Genomic DNA, 12,415 nt, shown 5'->3' with positions numbered 1-12,415 from the left:
AATCATACATCATGCTGCACAATAAATTTTACGTATTAGGTCCAAAAGCTCAGAACAACTGGTTCTGTTAAAGATAGCATTGTGGAACTTCACTGTGAATGTTCTGACATGAGAAAATTTTCATCAGATCCCTGCAAACCCATATCAGGATTTTCTGTGTATACTGTCATATCTATACATACATATATAAAAGATACATTGTAAAGTATTGCATGTGCTTGAAAAACTGTGTGGGTTATTTTTTAAAAATACAAAAAGAACAGTATTAATTCACAATTGGAAGGCCTTGCACGTGGCCAGTTTCAAAATCAAATCTGGAATTCCTGGAAGTCTTCACTGAAACTGTGTTTTCTGGAACTAATGATCTTTTCTACCCTTTTCCCACGGAAGAAACACAAACGCGCTTAAAATAAAAAATATAAAATTTAAAAAGCTTTCTGAACGTAAGATTGAGGCTGAATCTTCAATAAAAGGACATTCTTAAAAAAAAAAATTGAGCAATCAGTCGAGATGAATTACTGATTCCAACGCACACATGCCCTGCCTTGGAGAACTGGTGGAGTGATCTATATAATATTGCCACCTGCTGGCAAAAAAGTCGGAATGGCAACCTTTCAAAAGTTTCTTCATAAATTTCAGGATAGATCCACACGTAGAAAAGGAAGTAAACCAAGTTGCTGGTATGTAAAGCAATTTTAAGTTATGGCATTACTAGTCATTCAAGAAAGTGGTATTCATATTTGTATTAGGGACTTTTGTATTTAGCATTTATATTAGGGACTAAGAGGTCTTTTGGCTAATCAGTTGCCTGTCATTTTTAGAGAACTATCTAAAGATGCAAAATTATTATGTTATTTTGCATTTGCTGCCATCAGCTTCAGACTGCGATGGACTCATGATGCAAAAGACCAGCTCTCGGTAATTGCAGAAAAAGCCTCAGAAACTCTAATTCCTGTCAAGGAAGCCCTTAATAGAAGCCTTGTAGGTCAACTGTGCTGGCTTGTTCAAGAGGAAATCCAAATCTGAGGCCTGTTATAATTAATTTTTGTCTTTATTTTGAGAAGGCTGTAGGCATTAGTGTTAACTCCAGCAGGAACACCAGAAACTCCTCTCTCAGTTGATCAGATCACCCCATAGGTTCTCAGAATAGGTGTGCTTGACGCAGCCCTGGAACCCATGTCAAAGATGCATGGATTACCTTATCATCATCCTCACACGTCATGACATTGGAGAAAGGGATCTCTGCTTTGAACATCTTACGACAGTGCATGAGCTGAACAAGCAGGTAGCAGACTGTCTTGAACTTCATTCTTTTGGCAGGCTTAATGTCTGAGAGAATCAGTCCAGGAAATATCTGTTGGTCAGAAAAATTATATTTCTAAATGTGTCACCACATTCCCATGCAGACATTTACACCATCTAGTGGTCAGAACAACGTAATACTCTAATCAAGAAGTAACACATTTTGATAAATATTGTGTATTTGCAGATGAAGATTACTTCACATTTTCTAACCTGAGATATAACACATCTATTGAACAGACAGTATTTAGACACACATATAACATTTTGGGAACTGTTTTCTATGTAGAAATGTAGACTATAAAAAGCATATTAATGAGAAAATCATAAAAGAGGCAATATTTGTATTTCTTTCACCTTAAAATAAATTCTGGAAAAATACAGGGAAAAAAAGAAGGAAATCAGTATTCTTATTAACTGATATTAAAAATATAATTTCAATCTTTTTCTTATTTCCTTATTTTGTTACTTCAGCCACTGGTAAACCCACTAAAATCATAAAAGCGTAGCTTTTGCTTTAAAGATACACTTACATACATGCCCTAAAGGGAGGCTGTGAGGCACTGAGCATAAATCATACTTCTTATTTCTTCAAAGCAAGAAGTGTTATGCTCAAAAGATTGGGTATAATCTATTACTTTTACCCCAAAGCACCCAGTTCAGCAAGGACAAATATTTTCTTGGTTAACTCTCAAGCATGTATTTAACTCTTGGTGATGTTGGTAAACCCTTAGCACATGTTCAGGTGCTTTCACAGATCAGAATAAGAGTACTCCTGTATTCTACCCTCAGTATTTATGCCAATCTGGCATGTGGAATGGGTAATGAAGTGTTCATGGGAAATGTGGAAGGACTCCATGCCACCACAGTATGGGAATTGAAGTTTGTATAATTAGTCTTTTCTGAAACAGCGAAAGAAAGAAGCACAGAGGTTTGGTGTTTAGTGTTCCTAGGTACAAAAGACAGAGCAAATCACAGTCCGAAAACTTTATTCAAATGCCCTAAACCCCATAAATGGCACTGAGGATTTGCTGTCCAGTCTTCACAATACTATCTTTTACTAGAGCAGTTTACAATATTATTTCACTGACCAAAGAATGAAGAAGGAAGTAAACTGGAAGCATTTGTTTAATGCATATTTTCATGGATACCTAGAAGGACAGGATAAATGACACTGCTTATACTCTGAATGGCATTGCAGATGTTAGTTTGCTATGCTGTTTATAACATACAGCTATGCACTTGCATTTTCTGGAGAATTCAGGGTATCTCCTATTGATTGAACAATATTGTACATTTTTTATTAGCAGCTGGCTATGTTAATAAACATGTGACATGTTTCAAATGTGGAAAAGTGCCTAGGTATGCACATGTGCTTTATTGTGCAATGAAAGGCTGACTGAAGCTAGCTAGCATCACCACTACTGTACTGCATGGTCATTAGCTGGAATCTAAAAGGCCGCCAGTGTATATAGTGTGTAATGACTTACATAAGTGACAGCTTAAAAAATCTCCATGAAGAGATTCCCAGTATGAACCCTTTCTTTTGAGGGCTTTCTGGCAGAAGATTTACCATTGTCTTGCAAGAACCACAGAGAAGACACTGCACAAGGATATTCACATACTAATCATCTTTTAGGTATTCCTAAGGACACCATGTAGATAGTTGTTAGGCTTGAGTATGGCAGGTGTGATCAGCTTTTGAGCTACCATTCCTAACAGCTAAAACATACTTTTTGGACAGGTACTCCACATACAAATTCTCCTAAGGTAGCCAAAATTCCTCTAGAAGTACTATATATTATACTCAGTTGCCATATCAGCATTTTGACACAAAAAAATGAGCAACTTTCTTGAAACTCCATCCAGTTTTGCATTTTGCTTCATTTTTTTTAAGACAGAGAGATAAAAAGGGAATACACAAGTCTACAGGTGGACCATATCTCAAGAGACCATTAGCTCTTTCTTTGCTCAAACCTTTCACTGTGGACATTGCATTAACCAGGCCAACAACTTTGTGTTTAGGTCTCCATTAGATATGCTGGAAAAGATGCTCTAAAATAAGTTCAGAGAGCTACAGAAGCTGCCTGGCAGCCTTTGTAATGGAAGTGGAAGAGTAACAAAGAATAGGTAGAATGTCTTACCAGCAAAAGGTTCAAGAAGGCATAAACGAGAAAGGTGAGCACATGGGCATGACTATATCCTCCTACAAGGATTTGAAGTCTTGTGAAAAGAGAAGAATTCAGACTTTCCTCAATGCAAACTTCTTATAACAGATGTGTTTCTGAGAACAAACTGGAACTTGAAAACTTGGAATGGATACAGTTTAGCCCTGCCACCAACATGACTTTTCCTCAAACACATATTTTCATGCAGTTGCCTGGTTTTATCTTCAAAGAAGTAGGTACTTTTTAGCTCATACCATCAACTGCTCTTTTCATTTATAAACCTGATCAGCAGATAATATATCAGCAGTATACTTTGTGTACACCTTTGTGTGTTGGAAATACAGAGGAGCTTTCCAGCTGTCTTGGAGTCAAGTAGAAGTTTTTCAACTCAGATCACTGAAAAAAAATAGAATAGCGTATCTACATCCAGGCTTCCCAGTACAAGAAAAATATTGAAAAACTGGATGAGTTCAGCAAAAGTTCACAAAAACAATTGGCATTCTAAAGCGTATGAGAAGATTATGAGAGAATTCAGTTCAGTTATCTGGAAAAAGAGAAAACTAAGGAAGGATCTAATTGATGTCTTCAGCCACCTTAATAGAGAGAAGGCAGAACCAGACTCATCCTCAAAATGTTCAGAAAAAGTGCCAGTGCCTGGACTAAGGGAAATTCCTATTTGATACAACCATGAGGATGATCATGTGCTGGAGCAGGCTTCCCAGAAAGGCTGCTGAATCTCCAGCCAGGGCAACACTCAGCACTCATGCAGACGAGTTGCCCTGAGCGACCTGCAATTTCAAAAGTGGATCTAACTGTGAAGCTAGCCCTGCACTGAGCACAGAGGTTGACCATGTGACCTTCAAAGGCCCCTTCCAAATGCATGACACTATGAAAATGTATGGCACATATATGGCTACTGTTCTTCATGGCTGGCCAAGAACCTAACCACGCAAGTGACATTGCAAGACACAAAGGTTAGGCACATTGGCAGTTCTCAGATCATGTAAAATTTTACATACAGTGTTGGTTTTTTTTTTTTCTTAATCTAGTGGTTGTAGAACATATACATTCTGCATGAGGACTGAGCTTTTTCCATTCTACTATTATATATACACAATATCAAAAATACAAGCAAAGGAATTCTCCTCCACTTGCATCTCAGAAATCATGTCCCTTTATTATTACTTTTACAGCAGAACAACACTTTTGGCACAGTGAACTTCTGAGTGCAATATTTAAGTAATCTCACCTTCTGCTGTAAGCCTCTGATAAAGGCAAGAAATGCAGTACAGTCTGTTAAAACAGACTAAACAAACACTCCCCCCCCCAAACCCCAAACAAAACAAACAACAAAAAAACCCAAACCAAACAAAAAACCACAAAACAAAACAACAAAAAACCCCAAAGAACACAAAACCAACCAAAACCCCAGCCAAATCCAACACCAATGTCTTTCACTCTGCCTTTTCTCTCAACTTGCTCCAGGGCAGCATTACAGGAAAGTTGGACTGCAGTGTTCTCATTCCAGCATATTTTGTCAACACATTTTACTTTCACACTTGTTTTTAACCCTCAGGATCATCGCTTATTTTGTTCACTGTTCATCTGCTTTATAATTCTAGGAAAGGTTGATTGTTTGCTGCAACACAGCTAGCAAATAAGGTTATGAGCTAAGATTTTCTAACAGCACTCTGAAAGCAGCCAGACTATCTACAGCTTTGTAAATGTCTTTAAGTATGCAGAAGACAAACAAGTGCTGATTAAAATTCTGGGAAAACACCCCAGTGTTTGAATCTACTGTAATACTATGGTAAGGGATTCACTGATGCTTACCTGGGATTCTCAGAAACAGCAGCAGACTGTTGTTCCCCCAACTACATTCAACAGCAGTGCTTAAAATGTCATAGGAAATAAGATACGAATGACATTCAAAACACATTTACAGAAACCATAGGTGCTGTAGCACAATGTTGGTCCACACTTTCTATCTTCAGGCAGGCAGGACCATGCCTCCTGGTAGTACTGTTTGTTCCATTACCATCTGCAAGCCATTTTGTCCTGAGACAGGTGAACGATATTTTTTTTTCTTTTCTTCTTTAAAGTCAAAATAATCAGAAATTTGCCTCTCCATCCTTTTCTACCACCCTTATGATTCATTTTGCTTATCACACCTCAGCTGTCTATCAGGAAAGTATATCAGTGATTTTCACTAGTTCTATAAGACAAACTCTTAACATTCAGAATGGTGTGGCCACTTTCTCTACACAGATGTAGAAGAAGTTCTTAGCAGCTATGAAGACTAGAAAAATCTCTAGTAGATCAGTAACAGATAAAATCTTATACCAGTGCCCTACGTTTCTGCCTTCTACAGATTCCACATCTCTGGAGGAAGAAAAAGAAGAGAGGAGAATGATGTTACAGCACTTAACTAATTCCACCATCACTGATATCCAAACTGCAGGTTGTCACATTGCCAGTGATGCACCAGCAGCTTCACAGCAACTGCAGAAACAATCCTGAAAATGTAGAGCAACACACTCTGCAACACAAGCATCATGCCTCTGTCTGTGTTTGCTGAGTGGTAATACTTCCAGTGTCGGGGTGCATATATATGAACATTGTGCAATGCAATGTCTCGGGCACAGATCAGCCCCTTTCCAGGTACAAGCTAGAGCTTCCATCAAAAGTCTGTGTATTTATTGGTTAAATCAGATCTGCCAAGTTATATCTGAGTTGTTAAAACCTAAAATGCCAAAGTTATGCATTTAGATCTCTAGTTAAGTTCCTCTGTAGGAGCTACCATCCATGGAGAGCAAAGATCACCCTGGACTCTGCTATGTATGGCAGTAGCAGTAGCTGTAGGTAGTCATTTATTTGAAAGCAGAAATCATCAGTGTGTGCCCAGCTATGGACTCAGATGCCTAACTTGGGGCATTTATAATTAGAACAATTTTGTCAAATACGTTTTTGCTTGCTGTGTACTAGCAAAGGAGAAAGTTTGTCTGAGTCGCTGGAAAAGTTTTCACATGCCCTGCATTAACTATAAAGCTCTCTTCTTCTGTTACTACTTAGAACTTGGGAGTCAGAGCTCTAGCACTCTATAAGGGTTGGTAAGCACATGGTAACTGTCCTGGTTTTGTTAAAAACAAGACAAGTTTCTCTTTTAGTGAATTTTCCTTTCAGCTAAAGTCTTCTTAGTAACTGCACTTTTCTAAAGTAGGATACATGTTTTGGTAAACATAGCAATGGAATGCAAGGTCGCTCATAAGGATGCATGTCCTGTAAGTGAGAGGGGCAAGGAGGAGTGAACTGAACAGGTGACTAAAACTGACCAACTAAATATTCCATCCCATTCACGTGATACTTGAGAGTGGGAGATCATGAGGATCTCACCCCTTTTTCCTCTTGGACTATGCCCGACATTAGGAGAGGACCTTGCGAGTCGTCCCTGTGAACTGAGGCCTAGTGACAGACTGAATTCAGGTCTGGTTTTCTGCAGAGTCCAGCCCAGGACTTCCAGGTGTCTCCTGCTGCTGCCAGAGCAGTTCTTTGCTGGGATTTTCAAGATTGGTTTTGTATATTGTGCATTATTTTCTCTATTTTATTAGTAGCATTAGTAAAACATTTTTATTTTTTTCCAAGTCTCTTTCTCTTTGCTTCTTCTTTGCCCTCCTATCGCCTTTACTTAGTGAGAAGAGGGGGAGAGGGGAGGCTGAGAGGGCTGGGAGGGAGAGGGGGTTAACAAAGCGTCTGCCACGGTTTATTGTCACCCTGCAATCAAACCTTGACAGTAACTTAAGTAAAAATATCCTCAGAATTAATTAGTCCAGAAAGCTGACAATGTACAATGACAATGACAACTTTCTTGAGACGAAGTTGACCGGATATTTTTAGAAGAGTCAAATGCAAAAAAAAAAAAAAAATTCTGGGGAGCTGCTAGCCTTATGGGTGGATTTACTGGGCCATAACTGCTCTGTGACAAACAGAAATTTTACACGTTTTGAAAAAAAAGGAGAATCTGAGAACAGTATGGCATGTTCATGTAGACCTAACCAGAGTGATTAAATATAATTAACTTTGCAGAGAAAGAAATCTCCTACAAATATAGATGGAACTTCAATTTGAATGGAAACAATAAATTAAAAATAATTAAGTCATTTTAATTCAGTAATTTAATTAAAAAGAATTCAGTTATTTTAGACCTATTGTTTTACTCAGTTTAATTTTTTCCTTACGTAGCCATCTTTTTCTTTTGTTATTGTTCATATGATAATGTCAAGATGACATCTTTTAATCAGGTCAGACAGAATTCAACAACCTGCTATCAAAAATCCTGGTAAGATATGAATTAGGTACATCAAATCGCTTCACTTTAAAAAGTCAGCTGAAAGTATTACTAAGACATGACAGAATGCATCTCAAGAGCATATATGAGCAGTTATACTTTTGAAATATGCTAGTTGCTAACAACGATTCACAGTGATTCACCAATAAAGTCAAAAGGTAAGCACATGTAGTTACTATGTATTTCATTTATGCAACACAAAAAAAAAGCCATCATGAATCTACGTTTTTTTTTCTGTGCTGTATTGCATAAAGTTCATTCCACGCTGGGGAAAAAAAAAATCAAATCAGCCACAGGAAAGACATAAGCAGACAAAAACCTGCTGGTTGTTGGTGGAAAGATATGGACCCTAGTATTTTATTTTAACAGCAGATAATCTGCTTTATGCATCAAAGCCAAGCTGACTAAGAGTGAAGGAAACTATTGTACTCCAAGCCAAAATATACTGCTTTCTCAAGCAGGAGAGTGATAGAATATTTGTTTATTTTCCTGTTATCCTTTGGTAACAGGACTGCAAGGCAGGAAGTTTAAAATCACATCTGTTTATGCTAGGTGAAACAACAACATATGAAAGTGATGTGACAGCCAGCCTTTGCCACTTTTCTTGCAGCTGCTGTCATGCAAATTAGAACAAATCTCAGGTTGCTGAATTTCTGCCTATTCGGTCATGAGTCAAAGAAATTAACTGATCAACATTTTGAGCTGTTAAATCCATCTGCAGTTCACAACAAATTATGTCACAGGTGTGTAGTGTACATAATTGCTCTAGAGATTTCTGACAGTCGCAACCATTTTTACGTTTTAAATAGTATTTTCCAACGGATGCTCCTAAGCTGTGTTTGCTTATTTAGAGGATTCTTGAATCTTCAGGCTTTTGACTGAGTTTTCCTGAAATCAAAAGACTGACAGGAGTTCTCTCCTTTTCCTCAACTATTGCTTTAACTTCTCTTTTCAAATACTGCTGGTATTTTGGTTTGGGTATAATTATTTTTTTGGACAAAAAGAAAACTGAAATTTTAGCCACCTGCATTGGAACATTTAGGGCTTGATTCAACACAGCAAACCAGGCAGGAGACAGAGGACCATTCCTGTAACAAGTGTGTGCTTCCTTCCAGCTGGATAACTAAACAAGGATTCAGAAAAAAACAAAAACCAAAACTCCCCAAATACTAGACAATTTTACCTGGGATTTTCAGGATGGTCATAACATTAGTCAGAGATTTCAGATAACAGAGCAGGGCTGTCCAAGCTCCAGAAAAGATTTTCTGAGACTGCTTGCCATGGCTTTGTATGTATGTGGTAAGGTAGGAAGAGAGATGTCAGCCTCTACAGACAAACAGCTAATTTCCAAAGGGTGAACAGATGTGGTACTCACTTTCATGGACTTTTCATGAATGTCTGCCACTGTGTGCTATTCAAATGGTAGATGCAGATACCACGTGATTTACATTGCCAGAAATAAAAGATTACTAATATAATTGTATACACATTTAGCTGGTGAATAACTCATTAGCACATCAGTAGATATTTTGCAGATGGTGATTAGCAATTATTGATTATATTATTGATTATATTATTGATTATATTTTATATTTGAGGTATGCTGTCAGATCCATGAGATACTTATGAATATATAGGAATCATTTATAAGTTGTGTCTGTATGATTTTTATAATTTTTATTACCACCTTTCCTGGACACAGCTCTATTGCTCTTGTTACTGTTCTAGAGCATTATTTGTCCTTGCCTTAGCTCTGGAGCCAGCTGGCAGTGAGTAATAGTGATGGCAGGCCCACTTCTGTAAATGCAAAAACTAACACAGTCTAATAAATCTTTCCCCTCACAAAAACTTGACCACTTCTGCCCATTGCTTGGCTATCTGTAAAAGTACCTTAGGAGTTTTGCTTAGCTGTCTGTGCTGGGCTGTTTCTCAGCTGGCAAAATTAATGAGTCTTTTCAAAACTTGAGAAGTGCCATCAGAGAGTGAATTGCTGCAACACATACAGAGAAGTAAGGCCAAGTACAAACCATGTGGTTATCACTGAAGTTGTGGCCAAACCTTAGGAGGTGTTATATTGCAGGAGAATCATACTTTCTAGAGCAACCATAGAAATGAAGAAGACAGTCCAGCTAAGTTCACTACCTCTGCTGTGCTTCTGGGAGCCAGCTGTGTCAGCTATAAAACTGAGGCAAAGATATTTAGACAATGAAAGAATAAAGAATTCTGGTGAAAGCCAGATCAACTCTATTAAAAATATATAAATTAAATGTTAAGCGTACAGTTTGAAAGTCAGAACAGGATTAGACAGGTAGATTACCAAGGAATCATTAATGGAAACAGTTATTTAGATAAGTATGAGTTATAAAGTTCTTATAAGGGGCTCTAAGATTACAACACAGTAATATGTACAGTACTTCAAAAAGCTAGGATATTTTGAAACTAAGAGAATGCCCATGTGTCTAAAGCATAGAATATAGATCTTGTGAATATTTAATATATTAGAAAGACATCTGTTTTTCTAACTGGGTCAGACCCATTTTAAAAGTCCAAGATGTTAATGTATGTGATCTGATTTGTGGCTAGTTAAATAAATCAAACTCTTCAAATCTTGTCTCAGTGCAATATTTTGGTCACACCACTGTAAGTTTTAGTATAAATATAAAATATCTTGAAGACATAATTAAACTTTATTTAAAAGGGATGTACTGGAATTTTTGAAACTAGAAACTTTCTCAAGGCATTATAACATTTTGTATTATAATTAAAACCATATTTGCATACATCTTTAATTACGATAGCCAGCAAAAAAAATTAATTCAAAAAATTTCTGTATAACTTTGGAAATCAGATGAATTACTTAAATCTGTTTAGAAGCTGAATGTTGTCCAGTTAGACATGCATAATTATTGCTGAATAATAATCATAGTAGACTAATATGATGTCTACCAAAATAAAAACAGCAACAAACCAAAAAAGTATTCCCCCAGTGGTGACTTAGAAGTGCTCTCACATAGTAGCTTATACACCAAACTAACTGTCAGATCAGATCAGATCAGATAATTGTGATTGCTAGCTGATTCAATAAAAGATTAAAAAAATTTGGAATACTTTATAATTTGTTCACATTTAAAATGCAACTTGTCTTCTACTGTTATTCTCATTCTTGGCTTGGGCAATATTTGTGATGGACGATTTTCCTGTCAGACCAAATATGGAAGATTGTGGGGCATGTCTCTTCTAAATAAATAAATTAAATTTTTTAAAAAAATCTAAGTGGGCCTATTTACCTTCCAAATTCAACAGATACTTGGTCATCTGTTACCCTTAAAATTCTTTTTCATTCCTCTTGGCATCATACTTGCTAAAGTAGGTTCATATTAATGTCAGAGATGATGCATGAAGAATAACAAATGTGTCTGCATTCCAGCTACTGAGGCTCCGGAGGACGAAATATGACATTAAACCAGCAGATACCTGAATTGACCAAAAGAAAGTCCATCTTGTCTGTGCCTCATGAGTAGCTTTCAGTTTCTATGTGTCTGAAGAGTTAATGACTGCATTGGGGTAGGAGGGGAGAACAGGCATTTATTTTGAAGGTAAATAATACTATTATGTATCTCATGGTCCAATAACCAGTATGCAAGTATATGAAGACTGGACACAGCTGTTACGTACTGTGACAAACAGTGAAGTAACATGCTGATTCATCTATGAGCCCAGTGGAGAAGCCAGTCAACAACAGTAAAATTCATGAAGTGTTTCTGTCTGCTGGTTTGGCTGACACGCCATGGATGCATGCCATAGAGCTAATGTCATTAGCCAAGCTGTAGCACAGCATCTGCCACTTTCACAAACACATCAGTGACACCCATGGGTAAAATGGCATTTGGTATATGTAGCTGATAACAAACTGATCAGTCATTTCTCAGCACTCACCGATAGTTTCTCAGCAATCTTGCAAAGACAAAGAAACGTGCTCACACAGTAGTAGGCTCTCATCCTTGTACATGAAAATGTGCATTGACCTGATTTACTTTAATATGTGAATGTCAAGCTTCTGTTCCTCAGTCACTGGTTTATGCAGCAGAATTGACACAACACAGCTTTTATATGTGAAAGCCATGTTTATCCCCCTTTCTCTACTTGTCTCTGTAAACAAACCTACCAACTATTTCCTGAAATTCAGCTATTACTCTTCTCAGTATGAAATGAAACCTGATACATAATAACATAGGAAACAAAATTATACATAATGCTGCAGGAGTGAAAACAGCAGAAAACCAATATAAACAAATCTAGTAGCAATAAGCAACACACCTACCTTAATTGAACCCCCCCCTTGTGATTTCTTCTTTATTGGGATTGATTAATTTGGAAACTAATTCTGATTTCAAGAAAGCCACTAGAAATATCTCTCACTGATTGCTAAAACAGTCCACTGTTTTTCCACCTGTTTTCTTTCATGCTACCTAAAAACCAATCCAATCATATATACCAGCAGAAGAACAAAATGTGAGCTTGCATGATTTTTGCAGTGGATGAGAGTACTCCATCTCTTTAATAACAAAATGCTTTAGAGGAAGTGCATAAAAAACATCCT

General features: G+C 37.2%; 1 protein-coding gene across 1 annotated transcript in view; it reads right to left on the bottom strand.

The window, feature by feature from the left end:
- The window catches only part of ADCY1 (adenylate cyclase 1), a 150,481-nt gene that overhangs the window by 38,370 nt on the left and 99,696 nt on the right, over positions 1-12,415 (bottom strand). Inside the window, exon 8 of the mRNA XM_065628679.1 lies at positions 1,199-1,354. Within this exon, the coding sequence (XP_065484751.1) occupies positions 1,199-1,354 (156 nt within the window). The remainder of the gene's footprint in view (positions 1-1,198; positions 1,355-12,415) is intronic.

Source organism: Caloenas nicobarica, chromosome 2 (assembly GCF_036013445.1).
Source record: "Caloenas nicobarica isolate bCalNic1 chromosome 2, bCalNic1.hap1, whole genome shotgun sequence".
NCBI classification, from domain to species: Eukaryota; Metazoa; Chordata; class Aves; order Columbiformes; family Columbidae; genus Caloenas; species Caloenas nicobarica.
The sequence above is the reverse complement of the archived record's forward strand: the minus strand, read 5'-3'. Positions and strand labels throughout refer to the sequence as shown.